The 20485-nt window shown below is 42.4% G+C and overlaps 1 protein-coding gene across 1 annotated transcript; it reads right to left on the bottom strand.

Annotated features, from left to right (window-relative positions):
• Positions 1-4001: 4001 nt before the first annotated feature.
• On the bottom strand, positions 4002-11091 carry LOC104922565 (tripartite motif-containing protein 35). Its single transcript, XM_010735418.3, has 6 exons — positions 10395-11091; positions 9661-9756; positions 6094-6324; positions 5957-5979; positions 5632-5750; positions 4002-4593 (listed from the first exon to the last, which is right to left on the bottom strand). The coding sequence occupies exons 1-6, from the start codon at positions 10974-10976 to the stop codon at positions 4025-4027; spliced, it is 1620 nt and encodes a 539-aa protein (XP_010733720.2). The 5' UTR covers positions 10977-11091; the 3' UTR covers positions 4002-4024.
• Between the last annotated feature and the right edge of the window lie 9394 nt (positions 11092-20485).

Raw genomic sequence — 20485 nt, 5'->3', positions numbered from 1 at the left:
TTACTTTCTCAAGTTCCAAAACAGTTCACTGAGGATGTTTTTTATTGTAATAAATAGTATTTTTTTTTCTTTCTGTGTATTTTTGGGCCCAATGTGTATGGAGCTAGATTAGGGTCAAAAGTTTTGTACTTGAAAACATAAAATCTGAAAACTGAAATTTCAGGTTTTGATCTTGAATTTTGAAAAATCCAACAACGTATTAAAAAAAAAAAAAGTTTTTTGTGGATGGGTTTTTTCAGGTTAAATACAATTCTAATCAACTCTGGTAATTCTTTTCAAAAAATTATTTGTTTTCATTTTTCACTGTCATATATTTCTTTTAGTTGCCAGTTTTATCTTTTCAGATTCAGATCTTATTTTTTACAGTTAAAAAAATCAGTTTCAGATCTGTCTTTATCAGTTTAAGATCTTTCTTTTTCAGTTTCAGACTTTTGACCCACAGCTAGCGTGGGGGGCGTTTTAGATCCTACATTCCCTGAAGGCAAAGTGATAGGGGAAGGTCTCTAGCTTTTTGGTTGAGCTGTCTGTCATGATTCCACATCCCTCTCAGTTGATGCCACGCCCCCCACGCTAGATCTGGGTCAAAAGTCTGAAACTGAAAAAGACAGATCTGAAACTGAAAAAGAAAGATCAAAGATCTGAATCTGAAAAAGAAAGATCAAAGATCAAAGATCTGAAACTGAAAAAGAAAGATCAAAGATCTGAAACTGAAAAAGACAGATCTGAAACTGAAAAAGACAGATCTGAAACTGAAAAAGAAAGATCTGAAACTGAAAAAGAGAGATCAAAGATCTGAAACTGAAAAAGACAGATCTGAAACTGAATTTTTTTTTCTGAATAAATAATAAATAAATAAAATAAAATAATTCATTTATTCAAAAGAATTACCAGAGTTGATTAGAATTGTATTTAACCTGAAAAAAAATGTGTACACTTATTTTTATTTTAAATACATTGCTATATTTTTCAAAATTCAAGATCAAAACTTAAAATGTATGTTTTCAAGTACAAAACCAGATGTTGCTTGTAAAAAATTGGTCAGGATGGATGGATTGAGGTGGGCCCTCTTCAACTGTACAGTTGAAGAGGAAAGTACAGATGCTGGTGTGCCTTTTTGTCAAGGGAGGAGGTGTGCAGGTCCCAGGACAGGTTGTCAGCCACATGAAGCCCCAGGAACCTGGTGTTGTACCATCTCCACAGCAGTTCTATTGATGTGGATCGGGGCGTGCACGTGCTGATTTCATAGCATACTATATATACATACTATACGTCATGCAGTTACAACAGCTGTACGTTTGGGGGGCAGTATTGCCCAAAACAAGCACTGACTAGGAAGAAAAAAATCACAAGGAAGAAGAAAACCCGGATCATCGATTGGCTGATCTTTGGTTTGGTAGATAGTCCGTTTGCTTTCCCACTGTAAGCTTGCAAGTGGGCCGAGATCCAAGTTTTCAGGCGGACCAGAATTCGGATGAGCTTTCACACCTGCCCAAATGAACCAGACTATTCAAGGAAACGAACTCTGGTCTGGACCAAACAGTGCAGGTGTGAAAGCACCCTTAAACTCAGTTTAGATGACTAACTGGATCTGGATCAAATGGTGATTTTCTGACCCTATCCCTTGTATGCACTGTTGGATAGCACAACAATAATATCCCTAAAGTTGTCCATGTGACACTGTTTACTACTTGTTTTGATTTACCCTGTGATGTGTTGATATGCATATTTTTGGAAAGGAGGTCAGTAATGTTTGTGCGTGTGTGTGTTGGCTCAGCCTTAAAGGTCAAATACATGCATGTGTGCCAAGTGCTTCAGAGTATTTCTATGAGCATAACGTCCAGAAAAGGTCAGGTCATGTTTTCCTCAGTCAGACAGATGGACAGACACTTGTGGCGTTGTGTAACGATTCCTTAAAATGACCACAAGATCCATGAATCTTTGCTATAGATTAGTTTTTTAACATCAGCTGTTGATGTGGTGGTCATGTCATCGATTGCATTTGACATGGGACTGTGTTTGAAGTCGACGATAGCCTAAATAAGTGTTACTTAATCAGGAAAAAAACCTCTGTTGGGTCTTCATCCAAGAAAACAACATCCAGAGTGTTGGGGATCGTACGTCTTCTGAGATATTCAGTCATCTTGAAAAATTACAATGTAATTACAATGTACAACGTTTGTACATGACAACATTTCTCATTATCACCTCACCTCACATACATAATGTCAACTGTGATTCACAGAGTACCATAACAAAACACGATAGTCATACACCAGCGGGTGTATGCAGGTTTTTCAATTCATTTGAGTCGATAATAATAATCAGTAAATAGTTATTTCTGCTGTTAATTTGTAAATAATTCAATGGAGAATTGTATATATATATATATATATTGTTTTCATCATTGAACCAGTTCGCTGTGAGCATCTTGAGCTCTTCCTGAACGTCTACATATGTATTTTGTGTTGCTAAAGGGAAGAAAACTGACCTTTAGAGCGATTCAAAGAAACAGTTATTATCTCTGCTTTCCTCCAGAAATCTTTTAAAAATTGTTTTTAATCTTTTTTATCACGGGTTTTACTGGCACATTCATTCATATTCATTTTTTTTTACGAACGCTACCTCATTAAAAGTTCAGTGTAGATATTGTTCAATAAATCCGGTTAATGTGCAACGTGTCGAGTAATATCTATTACTCTATTTTACGAACACAAATGGCAAGTAGAGGCAAATAGAGTAAACAAACTCACCAAAGCACCATCACGCTCGTTGTTGGACATGGCTGGTCTGTCCTACTGCCAGACTGGTGTCGATGTCACATGACCAATGGAGCGTAACTTCATTGGCTGGACGCTGGATGAATTAAAACAGGGATTGATTGCTTCTGCCTGGTTACCCAGATGTTTACACTGCTTTTTTTTTTTTACACTTAATTCTTTACATGAATTTTGCAAAAACTGAATATAATATATAGGCATTGATTTTTTTTTTACACTGAATTTATTTTAACATAAAAGAAAATCAGAGGCAAAAAAGACTAAGAATTAACTAAAAATTCAATGTTTTTTAAAATTCAAAGTTTGATTTTAATGCTGAAAAAGTTCAGTATTAGAAATGAATATTCAAACTCAGATGGCATAGAAATACTTCCATAACTGCAGCAAAGTGCCATCCACTTTAAAAATGAATGAAATGACTCAAAAAAAGATTTGTTCAATTTACTGTCCTAGAGTAAGAGATCTGAGTCAGTAAAAAGACTCAAACTTCCCAACACTAAGGTATACTTGGTCTTTGGTGGGATCAATGTCTTCACAGATTGACCAACTCTAGTTACCCAAGATTTAACTCTCCTCCAAAGAACACTATTAAAAGTGAATTATTATTATATTACTGTAAAAAGGCAATAAGTTTTGAGGTAAATGTAGACTTGACAGGAAACTGACATCAGTAAAACAGATACACATCATACTGCATTGGGGAAGAAGGTAATAGAAACTCAGCTGCACATTGCCCTTAGAATATCCCTGTGAATGCACTGGGAGGTAACAAGATATCTCAAGACATTCCACTAAAAATTGACACCACCAAAGTAATCATTCAGCATCACAAAATGCATACACAGGGCAGAATAGATTGATTGTTCAAGGCAATGAAGGAACATGATGGTTTTTAGCAGTTTTTGGACAATAATGGCACAAATAAGATATATTTGATGTTTCATATATACACACACACAGAGTAGTTAATTATTGTTACGATACTTTAATTTTTGCATTTGGTCTTTTTGTTATGTGCAACACTGTAATGTAGCAAACTGATTATTTACATAGCCTACAGGTCCAGAATGAGACTAAACAGGGTGTAATAGCCTTGTTGACATAGTTTTACTTCTGATTGAGCTATGGCTAGCACTTCCCCTCTACTCAAGTCAAAGTTAGATGAGCTAAGGCTGGACACACAAGAGATGAACGTCGTTATATCTCCAGAAGTAATGCGATTCCTTTAGCATCACGACAGTGTGATGTTATTCTATGTTAACAGTCACTCTCCCTGCTGTGATTTTCAGTGGGTGTTTAGAACATGTCGTAGAGAAGTAGGGTCTCAGAGTTCCGCTCCACTGCTTTTTAAAACGATAGATCAGGCCGTTGTCATTGGCATCAGAAAAAGTCAGACACCCTCTCTCCCAGTCTAGCTGAACTCTGACTTTGGATGGCTTTCTTCTCAGTCTGAGCGGGGCACTGTGGCCGGGAGATGCCCAGAATTCACCAGAGGAGAGGGACACAGTCCATAAGCTACCACCAAGGTCTATGTCTGAGTCTAAGGCAGGACCGGGGTTTAAACCAGAGTTGGACCAGTCCTTTCTATGGACCGACTCACTGGCCACACCGAGAGACCAGTGACTGTTATCTCCCACCTCCACCTCCCAGCTGTGCCTCCCTGAACTGAAGCCCTCTGAGCCCAGGATGCTCTGTGGGCTCACAAACCTCTCTGGATTGTCTGGAAGAGTTTGCTCCTCGCACACAAACACACTGGACAGGTCAGGAGTCACGCCTAAACACACCGAGCCTGTGTTAGGGTCCATGGTCACTGGGACTGTGGAACATAAGGATATCAGGGAGATACAAAGAAACAGAAACAGGAATCAATTCTAAAAGGAAACCAAGCAAACATACACAAGTGTGTTTGGGTGACTCTAGGCATGATCAACAGTCTGTGAGCATAGCAGCATCAGAGGAAAAATGTACCATTGGTCCACCATGTGTGCAGGTCAACAGGACATTTAAAAACCAGAATATTAAGCTTATCAAATAGTTTGTGAATAATGCATTTCAGTTGAACACCAACAACACTGGAGAATAAGACACAATTGTTTTCACCTTTTCTCATTGGTTGTGCAAATGAAAACTCCTTGAAGAACAAGGTCAATGTTAGAACTGATTGAGCTTTGACCCCAGAGCCAAGGCTTACAATCTGTGAATATGGGTTTAGCATCTTTACTTTCACCATAAAAACATGGGATCAAATCAGCTCTGCTAGTGATCATGTGTAAAATGGAAAATGGATAAATGAAAATACATCAGTGGCAATGGTTTTCCATGCATATTTGCAAGATAGCAATGTCTCCCTCGTACTTGAATGTCCTTCTACAGTCATTTGTTACCTCTTGACCGCTGCGCTCTACTAATGAACAACGTCTGGCTCTCCCACCAATTCGCTCAGGGCAATCTAAACTTTTCTTGTCTGTTGTTCCCTGGTTGGTGGAATGTACCACCAGTTCCTACCAGATCAGGGTGTCTCTCTACCTTTAAAAACCTCCTGAAGATCCAGCTCTTCAGAGGGGATACCAACAACAACTGGACATGATAAATTTACCCCCCTTTACAACTGTCACTCAATTCTATGAGAATAGTACCTATTTATGCACTAACATGTCCTAAATGATGACTAAATGTAAATGTAACGATGTTTAACGATGCACTGTTTTATTTCCTTGGATCAATGCAAGTTATCTCTCTGGTGAGTTATGCCTAACTTTGCTTTGACTGTGAATTTGACAGTAAATCAGTTTAAGTCAAGAGATCTCAGTGGTCCAATTATTTTGTGTTCTGTGTGGAGTAAAGCTTTGCTCACAGTACTGGATAATCCTCAGCATCTTGTCCCAGACGTGGTGCTGCACACAGCTCTGGTGTTTGGCCACATCAAGCAGAGCTCCTGATTCTTCTTCAGGCTCCTCTACTCTGCACTGAGCCCTGGAACAAACAGCAGGGACTGAAGATGGTCCACTACAACATCTGTGTGGCATAAACTGAATAATCCGCATGTACATTCCCTTCATCGTGAAGTAAAGTCAGTGGTTAGGAGCTGGACTGATTTGTAAACTGCTATGCAATTCTTCATAAAGGTTAATAAAAGCTAGTAAAATCATCATATACTGACTCAAATGTTTTGAGCTCACCTTTCAGAGGCCTTCTTGTAGTTCTGTGGGACAGAGGAAAGACAGATACATATTCACACTCTTCTCATAGAGCAGAGTGGGTTTAAAGCAGGGACTGGAATACAAAACTGGTTCTGGTTTGCGGGGATGAGAATTACCTTCAGAAAGAGGAAGTCATCAAAGCCCATGGCTTCTTCTGTCTCTCTGATACTGCTGGTGAGCTCTCGTATGTCATTGTTGAGTCTGTCAATCTTTTCTTTCATCCTCTCACCCTTCTCCTCCTCTTCCTGTTTCAGCTGTGACATCAGAGTGGCCTCTTCATCACGGAGGTACACGTGCATCTTCTCAAACTCCTCCCTCAAGACCTGTGCTGTTTGTACTGATTGGCTCTGGCAACACGGTTATGAGACATCATATGAGAAGATTTCTTTAACATAAGCTTTTTATATTTTAAAGCCATGCTTTATTTTACTCGCATTGATGTATTTAAAGCCTCAAGAACAACATTTAGAACACCATACTATGTTGCTGCTATCAATGTGTGTGTTGCAGAGTCATCACAGCGCTGCTGCACAGAGTCAGAAAAGTTTGGATATGGATAAATATAAAGGCATACATTTCTTGTCACTGCATGACACCGTCAGTTCTTAGGCTGCACACATTGCTCGGCGCCTGTACATTGGGGTTCACCCCGGTGGACGAGAAGGTAGCCTCCCTTCGCTATGGGTCCTGACTGTCGTCTGTGCGTATGCACCAAATGGCAGCTCAGAGTACCCACCCTTTCTGGAGTCTTTGGAGGGAGTGTTGGAGAGCGCCCCCTCTGGGGACTCCCTCGTCCTCCTGGGGGACTTCAATGCTCACATGGGCAGCGACAGTGAGACCTGGAGGGGCGTGATTGGGAGGAACGGCCCCCCTGATCTGAACCTGAGTGGTGTTCTGTTATTGGACTTCTGTGCTCGTCATGGACTGTCCATAACAAACACCATGTTCAGGCATAAGGGTGTCCATATGTGCGGCCCCCGTTCGGATGCCGTCAAGCTGAAGAAGGAGTCCTACAGAACCTTTTTGGCCTGCGGGACTCCTGAAGCAGCTGATGGGTATCGACGTGCCAAGCGGAGTGCGGCCTCGGTGGTTGCGGAGGCAAAAACTCGGGCGTGGGAGGAGTTCGGTGAGGCCATGGAGAACGACTTTCGAACGGCTTCGAGGAGGTTCTGGACCACCATCCGCCGGCTCAGGCGGGGGAAGCAGTGCACTGTCAACACTGTGTTCAGTGGGGACGGGGTGCTGCTGACCTCGACTGGGGACGTCTTGGGTCGGTGGAGGGAATACTTCAAAGACCTCCTCAATCCCACCAGCACGTCTTCCCTTGAGGAGGCAGAGCCAGGGGACCCCGTGGCGGTCTCGCCCATCTCTAGGGCTGAGGTTGCTGAGGTAGTCAAAAAGCTCCTCGGTGGCAAGGCCCCAGGGATGGATGAGGTCCGCCCGGAGTTCCTTAAGGCCCTGGATGTTGTGGGGCTGTCTTGGTTGACACGTCTCTGCAACATCGCGTGGACATCGGGGGCAGTGCCCCTGGATTGGCAGGCCGGGGTGGTGGTTCCCCTCTTCAAAAAGGGGGACCGGAGGATGTGCTCCAACTATCGGGGGTCCTAGGGAGGAGGGTCCGCAAGATTGTCGAACCTCGGATCCAGGAGGAGCAATGTGGTTTTCGTCCTGGTCGTGGAACTGTGGACCAGCTCTATACCCTTAGCGCGGTCCTGGAGGGTGCATGGGAGTTTGCCCAACCAGTCTACATGTGCTTTGTGGACCTGGAGAAGGCGTTCGACCATGTCCCTCGGGGAGTCCTGTGGGGGGTGCTCCGAGAGTATGGGGTTCCGGACCCACCCTATCTGGTCCCTATACCCTCGGTGCCAGAGCTTGGTCCGCATTGCCGGAAGTAAGTTGGACCTGTTTCCCGTGGGAGTTGGACTCCGCCAATGCTGCCCTTTGTCACCGGTTCTGTTCATAACCTTTATGGACAGGATTTCTAGGCGCAGCCAGGGCGTTCAGGGGCTGCGGTTCGGTGGCCTCAGGATTGGGTCTCTGCTTTTTGTGAATGATCTAGTCCTGTTGGCTTCATCGGAACGTGACCTTCAGCTCTCTCTGGAGTGGTTTGCAGCCGAGTGTGAAGAGGCTGGGATGAGAATCAGCACCTCCAAATCCGAGACCATGGTGCTCAGCCGGAAAAGGGTGGAGTGTAGCCTCCGGGTCGGGGATGAGATCCTGCCTCAAGTGGAGGAGTTCAAGTATCTCGGGGTCTTGTTCACGAGTGAGGGAAGAATGGAACGGGAGATCGACCGGCGGATCGGTGTGGCTTCTGCAGTGATGCGGACCCTGCACCGGTCCGTCGTGGTGAAGAAGGAGCTGTGCCGAAAGGCGAAGTTCTCGATTTACCAGTCGATCTACGTTCCTACCCTCACCTATGGTCACGAGCTTTGGGTAGTGACCGAAAGAATGAGATCGCGAATACAAGCGGCCGAAATGAGCTTCCTTCACAGGGTGGCTGGGCTCTCCCTTAGAGATAGGGTGAGAAGCTCGGCCATCTGCGAGGAGCTCAGAGTAGAACCGCTGCTCCTCCACATCGAGAGGAACCAGTTAAGGTGGCTCGGGCATCTTGTGAGGATGCCTCCTGGACGTCTCCCTGGTGAGATGTTCCAGGCACGTCCCTCCGGGAGGCGGCCCCGGGGAAGACCCAGGACACGCTGGAGGGACTATGTCTCTCGGCTGGCCTGGGAACGCCTTGGGGTCCCCCTGGGAGAGCTGGACGAAGTGGCCGGGGAGAGGGAAGTCTGGGCCGCCCTGCTGAAGCTGCTGCCCCCGCGACCCGATTAATGGATAAGCGGGAGAAGATGGATGGATGGAAGACGGCAACGGCCACTATGCCAAACTCAAGGCTTCAAAATGATTGTTGACAAACTAAAGGATGGCATCACTTGGGTTAGGGCACTGATTCTCAAAGTGTGGTACAAGTATCACTGGTGGTACATGAGATTTCTTGAGTGGAATGCAGACAAATCTCTGATATCATTTTTTTTTATTATATAAATGAATTAAAGGTCCAGTGTGTAGGATTTAGGGGGGTCTATTGGCAGCATATTGGCAGAAACTGAATATCATATTCCTAACAATATTTTCAGTAGTGTTTAATTAGGGTTTAAATGCCTAAACTATGACTGTCTGTAATGTTTTGCTTCAATATTATCATTCTCCATAGTCACATTAAGTCCATGCAGGTAGTGTGCAGCACACATGGATTAATTATTAGCTACAAGCTAAAATGTGACAGGGACATCATGCATGGAGGTAAACTGAATAAAAAAATACTGCTGTCATGACTCCAAAGCTAAAAGGAAGAGAAGTGAGGATTAACCCTTTTTCTAGTCAAGTAGCTCTTCTTCTTCTTCTTCTTGAACCATTCAAGATTCACCATCAACCAATAAAAAATTTTCTTCCTATTAGGAACAAACCTTCGTCCTGTGTGAACCGCCGGGTCGGCCTTCTGTATTTTAATATCTCTTATACTGGTGGTACTTGGAGAGTCAAATATATTCTGAGGTGGTGCACAGTGAAGAACAGTTCAGAAACACTGGGTTTGGGTTTACACTTGGTTTGAATCCTACTTTGGTCAAGCATCTGTAATTTCCTCATGAGTTTTTAGACACTATATCAGTGTGATGAACCTGCATTACCTTGATATGAGCAGCTGTATCCTCCCAGGTTTGTCTGATGGATGTTAAACTCTCCAACTGCTCTTGGAGACCTCTGACTGCAGAGCGCAGCTCTCTCTACAGACAAAATAAAAGGCACATTATGATCTACAATGCCAGATAAAAGGCTGGTTTCATGAAGAAAATAGTGTTGTGCAAATGTACGCTGCAGTCCTCATTGAATCCACGCCTACAATGTGTTTATTTAGTGCCTCATTTACCAAGACAGCAGCCCCATTGTGCAGTCATCTTCTGCATATGGTGGTTCATCACTCATGCATGCGATGGGTCACAGTTCTGGGATTTCTATGAGATCACTTAGCTTAGGTTAGCTTAATAATAGCTGTAGTCAATAATTATTACTATATTTGGCATATTATAATTAATTACTAATATGCAATAAAGAAGTAGTTTTAGTAATATAAAATTCTATTTTAAATCCAGTTTTCTTCCCCAACTACAACCTACCACATGGCTCATAGAAATCCTATGTGTTCTGTTTATGCCCAGTCTTCAGTTAATTTGTGTCATTGTACAAATGACATACGAACTGAACACTAACTGAGTGTGTGTTTGATACAGTACATGTGTTTGGGGCACATCTTCCAATTAAAGGCAAAGTCAAGAGAAAAGTTATGACTATCTAGGTGGAGTGTCCCTTTAAAACCTGGTGGTGCAGCCTAAGTATTCAGGTTAGTAGGGTTCTTGTGTCTGACCTTACAGTCGAGGACAGCCTCCTGTATGGAGCAGCACTGGTGCGCTTCATGCTCGTCTGTCTGACACTGCTGGCAGAGTGGCTCGCCCTCTTCCAGACAGAACACACTGAGCATTTCCCCATGCGCCACACACAGCTCTTCTTTCACCACACCCAAGGCTCTCCCTCCACCCTCCGTCGCCCTGACATGCTCTTCTGCAGCTCCAGCTGTGACCCCAGGTCTCCTTGGCTGGCCATGGAACAGGGCTTCCAGTAAAGTGTGCAGGACCGAGTCCATTAACTGTGATCCGTAGCAGATGGTGCAGCCAGCCTGACCCAGCTCCCCCTGGCTCAGCTCGATACATGTAGGACACAGTTTGTGGCCACAAGGCAGCGTCAGTATGCCCATCGATTGGCAGCCTGGACACTCTGACTGTTCCTCAGGTTGGGTTGGAAGCTGAACAAGCTGCTGATCCTCACTAGAATCTACGTCTGGGGATTCTCTAGCAGTGGCAGTGTCTCTATCATCAGGAGTGTTTGTATCTTTGTCTTGTTCCAACTCCTCTTCTTCCCCATGATCAGTTGGACTGTCCCTCTCAGCCATGACAGGACTGCAGATGACGGGTTAATTTTAGTACAGAGCCCACTACAGCATCAGGGCTGAGCACGTCTTCAGTCCACATGCAATCTGAGCTTTGCAACAGGTTGCAAAATCACTTGTGCTCTCTGGAAGCATGAGCTCCTCCCCCTCAGCTGCTGCACTCCCCCTCCCCTCTGAGAGGTAAGGTCAGTAAATGACATGATAAAAATACTCTTGAACTGAAAACAAGAAACATCAGTCAAGATCAGGGTCAATGTAACATCGCAAAAATCAGACGTATCCTGCAGAAAAACTAGTCCACGCATTTGTTACTTCAAGGCTGGACTATTGTAACTCTTTGTTATCAGGCTGCTCTAATAAGTCTCTTAGGACTTTGCAGTTAATTCAGAATGCTGCTGCACGTGTTCTGACAGGAACCAAGATCAGAGATCACATCTCTCCCATTCTGGCTTCCTTGCATTGGCTGCCTATTAAATCTAGAATAGAATTTAAAATTCTTCTCCTTACTTACAAAGCTCTTCATGGTCAGGCACCATCGTATCTAAAAGAGCTCATAATACCTTACTACCCCTCTAGAACACTGCGCTCTCAGGACGCTGGGTTCCTTGTGGTTCCTATAGTTTCCAAAAGTAGATTGGGAGCCAGAGCTTTCAGCTATCAGGCTCCTCTTCTGTGGAACAAACTACCTTTCTGGGTTCGGGAGGCAGACACGGTCAACACCTTTAAGAATAGACTTAAGACTTTCCTTTTTGATAAAGCTTATAGTTAGGGCTGGCTCAGGTCATCCCTTAGTTATGCTGCCATAGGATTAGACTTCCCATGATGCACTGAGCTCTTCTCTCTCTCTCTCTCTCACCATCTGTAAACATACATGTCTCATTAATGCATGTTATTGCATCTTACTAACTAAACTTCTTCCCTGGAGTTTCTGTGCTCTCTTGTCCAGCTCTGAATATCTGCAGTGACCCCGGTAGAAGTAACTAAAAACACTGTAGAGAAACATGAGTCACACGTATCACAAAGTCACCAGGAGAGACCTGTTATTTTGCACTGTGTGTGCAATTGTGTGTGTGTGATTCACTGTTTTGAAGTGTCTCTCTCCTGTGTGGCTGAAGGACCTCCGCCTGCAGCAAATTGGCACGCTTACAAGTGCTAATCACCTTCCCAAACATAAAAAGGAGGAAGCGGAGCAGGACGACAGTCTGGGAGAAGCCAACAGACACGGCAGAGAAGTGAAAGGAAGCCACAGAGGAAAAGCACCAGTAAACGACGCACTGGCTGAACTCCGCCTTGTCCCCCCTTACTTTCGTTCCCAGACAGACAGTGAAGTACAGACTATCTGGCCAGCTTTGGGATCCCTTGTAAAGACTGTCCCCCCTACATCACCCCCATTTCTTTTGATGGAGACAGCTGAAGAGTGAGAGGAATGTGGAGAGGTAGAGATGGGGAATGACATGCAGCAAAGGGCCACAGGTTGGATTCGAACCCTGGGCCACTGCAGCAAGGCTTCGTACATGGGGCGGATGCTCTACCAGCTGAGCTAATCAACAGCCCACCACCCCTGTTTTTAACTTTTTTTTTTTTTTTACCAGAAATCTGCCTGTGAAAACAATCTGCCTTACTGAACTTCTACTGCCTGCTTGCTTGAACCACGGAGTAAAGAAACCTGTGACACTTACACTGTTTATTCAATACTTAATAATTTAAATTCATGCCTTTCATCAGTCCTTAAGGCTGACTTCATCGCCTCAGCTTTTGATTAGTTATTTTGTGTTTCTTACAGCATTCTAACTCTACCTGTTCTGTATCTTCCTCCAGCTCAGGAGGCTCAGCCTGCTTCAGGAGCTGCTTATCAAATTCTACACTGCAATAATCCAGCCAGTTCTCTGTTCATCCATCACTGTCTGGTTTGGATCAGCCACCAAACAGAACAGACTACAACGGACACCCAGGACTGGTGCCCACCTGCCCTCCATTCAGGACCTGTACATGTCCAGAGTCAGGAAACATCACTGCAGACCATCACACCTTTAAAGAGAAATTATAGATATGTGCTAGTAGAAATGCATAACCCTAACCCTAACCCTAGGATTCCTGTTTTGACTCTCAGAGGAGCGACAGCTCAGCAAGGGAGCTCCTTTTTTTTGTTGGATTGTGGTGTTTTAGTGTGTCCAGGCCTGAGGAAGACTCATTGGGAGTCGAAACGTTGCCCACAGACACACAGATTATTATTTTTTTTGCATTTTAAATTTTATTTTTCTTGGTTTTTACACTTTTTAAGTGGATTTTTAGTTTAATATTTTTTTACAAAACACAAGCAGTTTGAAAAGTTTTGTTTGGAGTTGGCAGTCATGCCATTTTTGGATGAGGGGTGGACAGAGGTCCGTTACGGACGGAATCGGAGGCGAAAAAGGGATTGGGACCGGGGTGGCGGGATGGACCAGGTAATGGACCGTGCACCTCCCGTTTCCTTCGGGACACAGGCTCCGTTTCCTCCTCCTAACCCTACCTTGTGGAATCTCCTTATCCTTGGTGAAGTCATACAGCAACTATTCTGCTATCACATCCACTATGAGAGACGAAACATTCTGTATCCTGTACAGTTAGTTTGTGAGAAGAAGGTCATAGTGTCTGATTGTCGTTCACTCTGCAGACTGCTATGCACTCTGTATGACTGTGCAATCTTCTTTGCAAATAAAAAACATGCTAAAGGCAATTCCTTCTCCAGTCTTTATTTCATTCTCACACCAAGAATTTCCAGCACATGTTGCTCCAACCTCTCCCCTCTGGGTGGCACTAAAGACACCAAACAGTTTCAGTCGGACACAGAGTGTCTCAAATGTTTACTGTATATTACAGATGATTTATTCTCACTGTTACACAGTATATATAGTTTGCACAGCATTGTGTGTGATATTTACATGTTTAAAGAACAAACTGTTATAGCCACGGACCTCAGGTACATAATACAACCTGCAGCATAAACCATAGAGACTTTGCACAACAACATGTTGCAATGCATTTCCTCATTCATAATTTTGTTGTGGTGACAACATCATTCTGAATCTAGAAAGCAGTAGTGGGGTGGATGTAAACAATGCAGGATTGATCCTGGGTTCATGTCCAGATTATGCTGCTATGTTACTTTTATTTAAAAACATTTTGAACAGTTTTACTTGATAGAATATTTGTACACTGATTTCAACCAATAGAAGTGACATTTCCTATACCATCAAACTCATATTATATGTATATATGTGTGTGTATATATGTCTCTGTGTGTGTGTATATATATATTCACCTTTTTCTATGTACATACTTTTTATGTTTATGCCTATGTTTACCTGTCAAATTCTCTGTTTTTGGTTTTTAACTGTACTTATGTCTATATCTGTTTGTACTACGAGAACAAAGTGTAACCGGAGTAACATTACTTGTGTGTGTACACACACCTGGCCAATTTAAGTGATTCTGATTCTGATTCTGAACTCATATCTGAAGTCCCACCTTACATTTTGTATCTACTGTCTTTGTATGTTGCACACAGAAACCTGTTTGTGTAAAATCCAATGAGCCATAACTATGTTGATACTGATATTGACTTCAGGAACTCTAACAATAAAGTCTGAATTCTGACTTCAATCTCAAAATTCTGAGAACAAAGTGAGAATTTAGAGTTGTTTTCTAATTGTTGCCTAATACATTTTCCACTTTTTAAATGTGGCTCTAATCCTCATTTTCAAAGACTGTCTGCTTACAGCCGCAGACGCACCTGGACAGTGTGTTCACATGGGCTGATATTTGCACAGGTTTACATTTAAATGTCTTAAAACCACCTTCTTTGCATGGTTGTTTGAGTTTAAAGGACCATGTGTAAGATTTAGCGGTGTAGTTGCTGATTGCCCTCACCTCACCCTCTCCCTTCTTGTGCTATCTGCCCTATCTGGAGCAAGTCTTCTGTTTGTCTGTTCATGTAGAAACATGGCAGTTCAACATGTGATGGTGTGTGTCTAAGTATTAAAAGCAGTTGTGGTTATTCAAAGTGTTGGATTTTATTGCTGCTGACGGCATTTGAGAATTTAGTGTCTCAACTCTAAGCCCTGTTGGCAGTTGAATGGTGTCAGTTTGAATTTAAGCCCTGAAAAAAGTTGAAATAGAACATAAAAATTTGAAAAGAAAGTAATGAATTTCTCTGTCCATGTCTTAGCCCTGACAGCAGTTATAATCTCATTGGCCTGAAATCAGTTGAACTGTCAATTAAATAATAAATAATAATTAAATATTTCTCAGAAACTGTCAAAGAAATCATAGCGATTGAAATATGTTTTAAAACTTTAAGGTTTGAATTATGTGTTGAGCTTTGTATTTGGGTAGAATTAGATGTCTTGAAAAACTAGTAGAGAATAGTCAAGTCATTTGAGGCCGCTGTGGTCCCCTATGTGTGCTTCATTCCTAAAATGTCCTGAAATCTAAATACCAAACGCCTGATGAAAGCTGCCACTATTTGTCACCTGCAATAGTAAAATTTAAATGCAATAGCTGGGTTTCAACCAGTAGAGGGAGACACAATATGTGTAATTCAAATACTATGCACCAAACTGTCAAGATTTAAACCTGGATCGATCAACAACACTACAAAATACCTGTATACAGTCAGCAACTTGGAAGTGAATATTGTTTTCTTCTCAGGTGAGTGCTTTGCTCATGGAGTCACTGTCGGTGTGTGAGTCATTCTAGTGTCCATCCATTATCTGTAACTATTTATCCTCATCAGGGTCACGGTGGGGCTGGAGCCTATCCCAGCTGACTTTGGGCAAGAGACACCAGTTCATCAGACAAACAACCAACAACTATCATCATCTCCTGAACACTGTGTCATTGTCATTTCTGCACTAACTCTGCTATATGCTGTGACTTTCCTTCATCTGTTTACAGCCACATTTTATTGCACATAGAAAAAAAGAAAAATTTTATTTGTACAGATGTTAGCACAGGTTAACTTCTTAACACAGTTATATATTTAATTTCTATGCAAATGTTTAATTCCTCTGGACATTTTTAATTTCCCTGTACATAATTAATTTCCATGCAAGTCTAACTTCTCCGCAAATGTCCAATATTTTGGCACAGGCTTTAATTTAAATTTAGATTGATCTCAGCTCAATTTTAATGTACGCATACTGTGTTATAGGTTAATTCTAATGTTTTCTATCTGTCTGTCTGTCTTTCTTCACGTTCACACATACGGCCAATTCAGAGTCATTCTGAGTAACCAGTGCAGCCTCATCAGTAATGGCTACATTACCTAACTTCGCCCACTAGGTGTCACTGTAACACCACGAAAGCGCTTCATCAGAACGGGAATCAGATCAAGAGTCCTGCACATTAACAGTGTAGTTTAAGCTACCAGTACAGTATATATGTGTGTGTGTGTGTTTGTGATGTTTGTGGTGTTACTGTCAGTGTAATGAACTGTTGAGCATCACATTTCACATGTGTACATGTTTTTTCATCTATAATAAGTATCATTCTTCCCCCATAGTAAAATGTACTGTCCCCCGGCAGTTTTGTCGTATAGCAGCATAACTAAGGGATGACCTGAGCCAGCCCTAACTTTAAGCTCTATCAAACAGGAAAGTTTTAAGTCTACTCTTAAAAGTGTTGACTGTGTCTGCCTCCTGAACCCAGAATGGTAGTTTGTTCCACAGAAGAGGAGCCTGATAGCTGAAAGCTCTGGCTCCCAATCTACTTTTGGAGACTATAGGAACCACGTTATATGAGGTTATCTTAACTGAAGGGAAGAGTTATCAAATTTTTGGTATATGTGTCACTTTTGAGAAACACAGAATACACATGGATCTCATTTCTCCAAAGACTGCATATTTCTTCCACTGCTTGATGATTGCTTCTCCCTTATTTATGCTGCATCTTAACACAGTGTTGATGTTTAGCTCTGACCTCGTAAATCCCTACAAGGAAAGAGCAAGATCAGCACAGCAGGGAGTGGAGGGTGACCCCCGGACTCACGGCCTGCAGGATTCTGGATTCTTGGGTGGAGGCAGAAATGTTAGCAAGTGTCAGCACAGTTTACAGGTGAGCAATGTAGCATCAGGCATGACAGCTGGATTGAGCAGAGCACTGACAGCTTAAGTACACTGCCATGATCAAACACTATGTTGGATATACAGTTCAGTTTGTTGCAATGAGAGAGGTGTGCCGTGTGTGTAAGTGCAGCAACATACTCCAGGTGATTTCCTGAATGAGCTTGAGGTCTCGAGTTCATTTCATGTTTAACATGTAATGTAATCCAAGTCCAGCATCAGTTGTTGTGTTTTGCTAATTGGTGAAGTAAAAATAAAAAATGTTCACCGTGTGTATTTACAGTTTGTAATGTTAATATGATCATGTCATGTATGTATGCAGAGAAAAATCTTAAATCCCCCATAAAGTCAGAATAAATATGAGTTTTGAGTTTGTCAGACCAAAGAAGAAAGTGTTGTTAACCACCCAGCCAAATTTGAATGATTAAAAATATTGACAAGTTTATGAAATTAAGTGTCCAAATCAGGTAAAAATAAATTCTCAGCTCCAGGACTGTGGGGGTGTGTCTTCTGAATGTGCTGAAGCCACGCCCACTCATGGGAGCAGTCAAGCAGCCATTTTGAAGCGACTGAAACGTGTCAGATGAGTTCAGAAAATGACATGACTAACTAATACTGAGCAAGATAAATTCATCTCTATCTCTCTGCTAGCGGTGGAGGGGTATGCTCAGGGTGGCCTCAGCGTGTCATCAAGCCACCCTTTAAGGACCGCCCACAAAATCCTGGACTGAAAACTGGTGAAAAACTGTTTGAACCTCTAACTCCACATTTCAGTAAGTATGTATTTTTACATGTTTTCAGCAACTATTTTCCAACATATTTAATGTGTTTAGAAAGAAATCTCAGAATTGCCTTTACACAGACTTTAAAATGTTAAGAATGGCATCTTAACATAAGGCCCAGTCCCCTCATTACCACAGTAGTTTTTGTCCCTTCAGTACCTAATACAGGTAGCATATAATTTTTAGAACATGTTGGGATCTTGACTTAATTTTTTCTCTGTAGCATGGGACAAAAATGGAGAATATGAATAAGGCTGACTGCATTTAAAGTGTAAAAGTGGAATGCCAATTCCCTAAAGTGTCTGTCTGCACCACAGAAAAATGTACTGTCTATGATGAGTGGTGAAAGATGATTAGCATCAAATCATCCCAGATGGTCCTTGCTGAAGTTATGGATTAAAGTGCACAGTAAAGGCTTTTCAAGTAGGCTATGAGTCAGACTCATAAAACGGTAAGAGCATTGTTTACTTTGCAGAAAACAGGTGTAAGAGGGTTAAATGTGGCCCTTAAACCACATCCGTGAGCTTGTAGTTTCCACTATAACAGTTATTATTAAACTCTTATCTAACACCCCCTCCTCTGTCCACATGCTCCTTTGGCTCCGCTGCCTATCAATTAACAACATCCATGCACATCATTACAATACCCATAAAACACTTTCTGTGGTGAACGTTGATGCTGTGATGGGCCATTACCATGCCATGAAGTCACTCTCATGTGACAAGGCTGTCCAGTAGGCAAATATTTCAGTAACCAACTCTCATCTGCGGTCATGGCCTGTCTGAAAGAAGTTAGAAGGCCTTGGTGTCTTCTCCTGAAGGTCATCAAGACTCAGGATATGATAGTAGACAAGATAGTAGACTACTCCCTCCTTAATTTCATCAGTGTCCACATCACAGAGTGCCTGATCTGTGTGTTTCATAGTGACTGTGGGCAAAAAAAGCAAGGCAGACACTCTTTCACCTCAGAAGTTTGAAGAAATTTCAGGTATATGTACTCTTGCACCATCAAGAGGGTCCTGATGGGAAACATCACTGACGGAAACAGATCAAGACCACGTGTTTTGAGCGTAGCCCAATGTATAACAGGTGGTGTTGTGCCTTACCTAAAAGACATCTAAATGAGATGCTGGACAAACTAAGGCTTGGAGAATCATTGAGGATCAAAACCACCTAAATATTTTCAGGTTTTTCTCGATGCTTCGATCAGGAAGAAGGTTCCAGATAAACCAGGCCAGCACTTAGATTCTCAGGAAGAACTTATACCTTCAGGCTATGAGTCACTACCTAATGTACTTATGATTATAATTATTATTTTTATGATTTCTTATTTAGTTCCATTAGTATTAAGATTACTTTTTACTTACAAAGATTGAAATTAACCAATGTGAATTTCCTTTGCAGGGTGGGACAGTGTGAGCTTGGACAATTGGACTACAACTGCTGATCCTTTCATTAAATTAGCTGGTTCAGATGGTGTGGCAATGTGAGGTGGAGGTATGCAGACACATCCAGCTGGAAGGAGACCCGAGTGCAGATCCAGATCATGTAGGAGGAGATAAATATCCCATCTGGCTTGGGTTTGGGAGCGGACAAAATTGCCAGACACAGGGATGTCTCGGGTAGTTCGCTAAACCTGCTACCACCCTGACCTGGTTTCAAATATGTAGCAGAACACGGATGGATGGATTTTTGAATGCCATGAAATTCAGAATGCAATAGATACCCAGTGATCCTGGTGACATTAGATGAACCGTCAAAGTTTTTGTGACCTTCTGGCCTTTCCCCTAATGCAACCATCGTGCAGCAATGGACATCTGTACCAAAAATTGCTAAGAAATGTGTCAAGAATTATTCATGCCATCCGGAGGGAGAAATCACTAATTTGAACACTCCATGTGCTTCACCCTCATTCCAATCAATGCAACCTTTAATTTTTATCTTCATCATCATTTAAACTCAATTTGCTGCAGATGGTACAGCTGCCAAAACATGGTCTGTAGAATCGTACTGAAAATATAAAATATCAATGTAGCACTAAACCAAATGGCAATAAAGTAACACAAAATAGCTGTATGACCACTGAGAAGCATTTAGTCAAGTTCTTACAGACCTTTATATGTAATCTCTTTCTTTCTCTCTACTACCATCCTGCTGTTCTCTGCTGTCTTCAAATGAAAGAGCAAAAAAACACTGAGAGAGAGAAAAATTGGCTCATATGTTGGAGTATGCACCTGGGACTCCCAGAAGGTGTTAAAACACCAGGAGCCCTCTCCCACAAAGCAGAGGAGGGATCATATTAGGCTAGCAGGCTAGCAGGTGCAACCTTCACATTAAAGCGAGGACTAAGGCCTCCCTAATAAATGCCTTTATGACTGCATCTGTTTTCAAGTCCTGTGGTGGTAATGTCAGTGAGAGGGAGGAATGCTTTATAGGGTAGCAAACACGGGGGGGGGATTGTTCTCTTAATTCCATATACAAGTGGTATAAACAAGTATGTTCTACAGAAATGCTATAAAGATTATAGAAACATATAATACATACACTGAAGTGTATGAAACAAAATATTCTGTAACCATTCCAGTGCTCTAAAGGAGCTTTGACCCTCCAGTAGAAAGCAGACACCGAAA

This window comes from Larimichthys crocea, chromosome I (genome assembly GCF_000972845.2).
Source record: "Larimichthys crocea isolate SSNF chromosome I, L_crocea_2.0, whole genome shotgun sequence".
Lineage (NCBI taxonomy): Eukaryota > Metazoa > Chordata > Actinopteri > Sciaenidae > Larimichthys > Larimichthys crocea.
This window is presented reverse-complemented; position numbering and strand designations above follow the sequence as displayed.

Excerpts from the sequence above, each read along its gene's own strand:
- LOC104922565 (XM_010735418.3), bottom strand. The coding sequence starts at position 10,976 with ATGGCTGAGAGGGACAGTCCAACTGATCATGGGGAAGAAGAGGAGTTG. Across the intron at positions 5,980-6,093 it reads ATGACTTCCTCTTTCTGAAG|AACTACAAGAAGGCCTCTGA; the intron begins GTAATTCTCATC and ends TCTGTCCCACAG. Across the intron at positions 5,751-5,956 it reads TACAAGAAGGCCTCTGAAAG|GGCTCAGTGCAGAGTAGAGG; the intron begins GTGAGCTCAAAA and ends TGTTTGTTCCAG.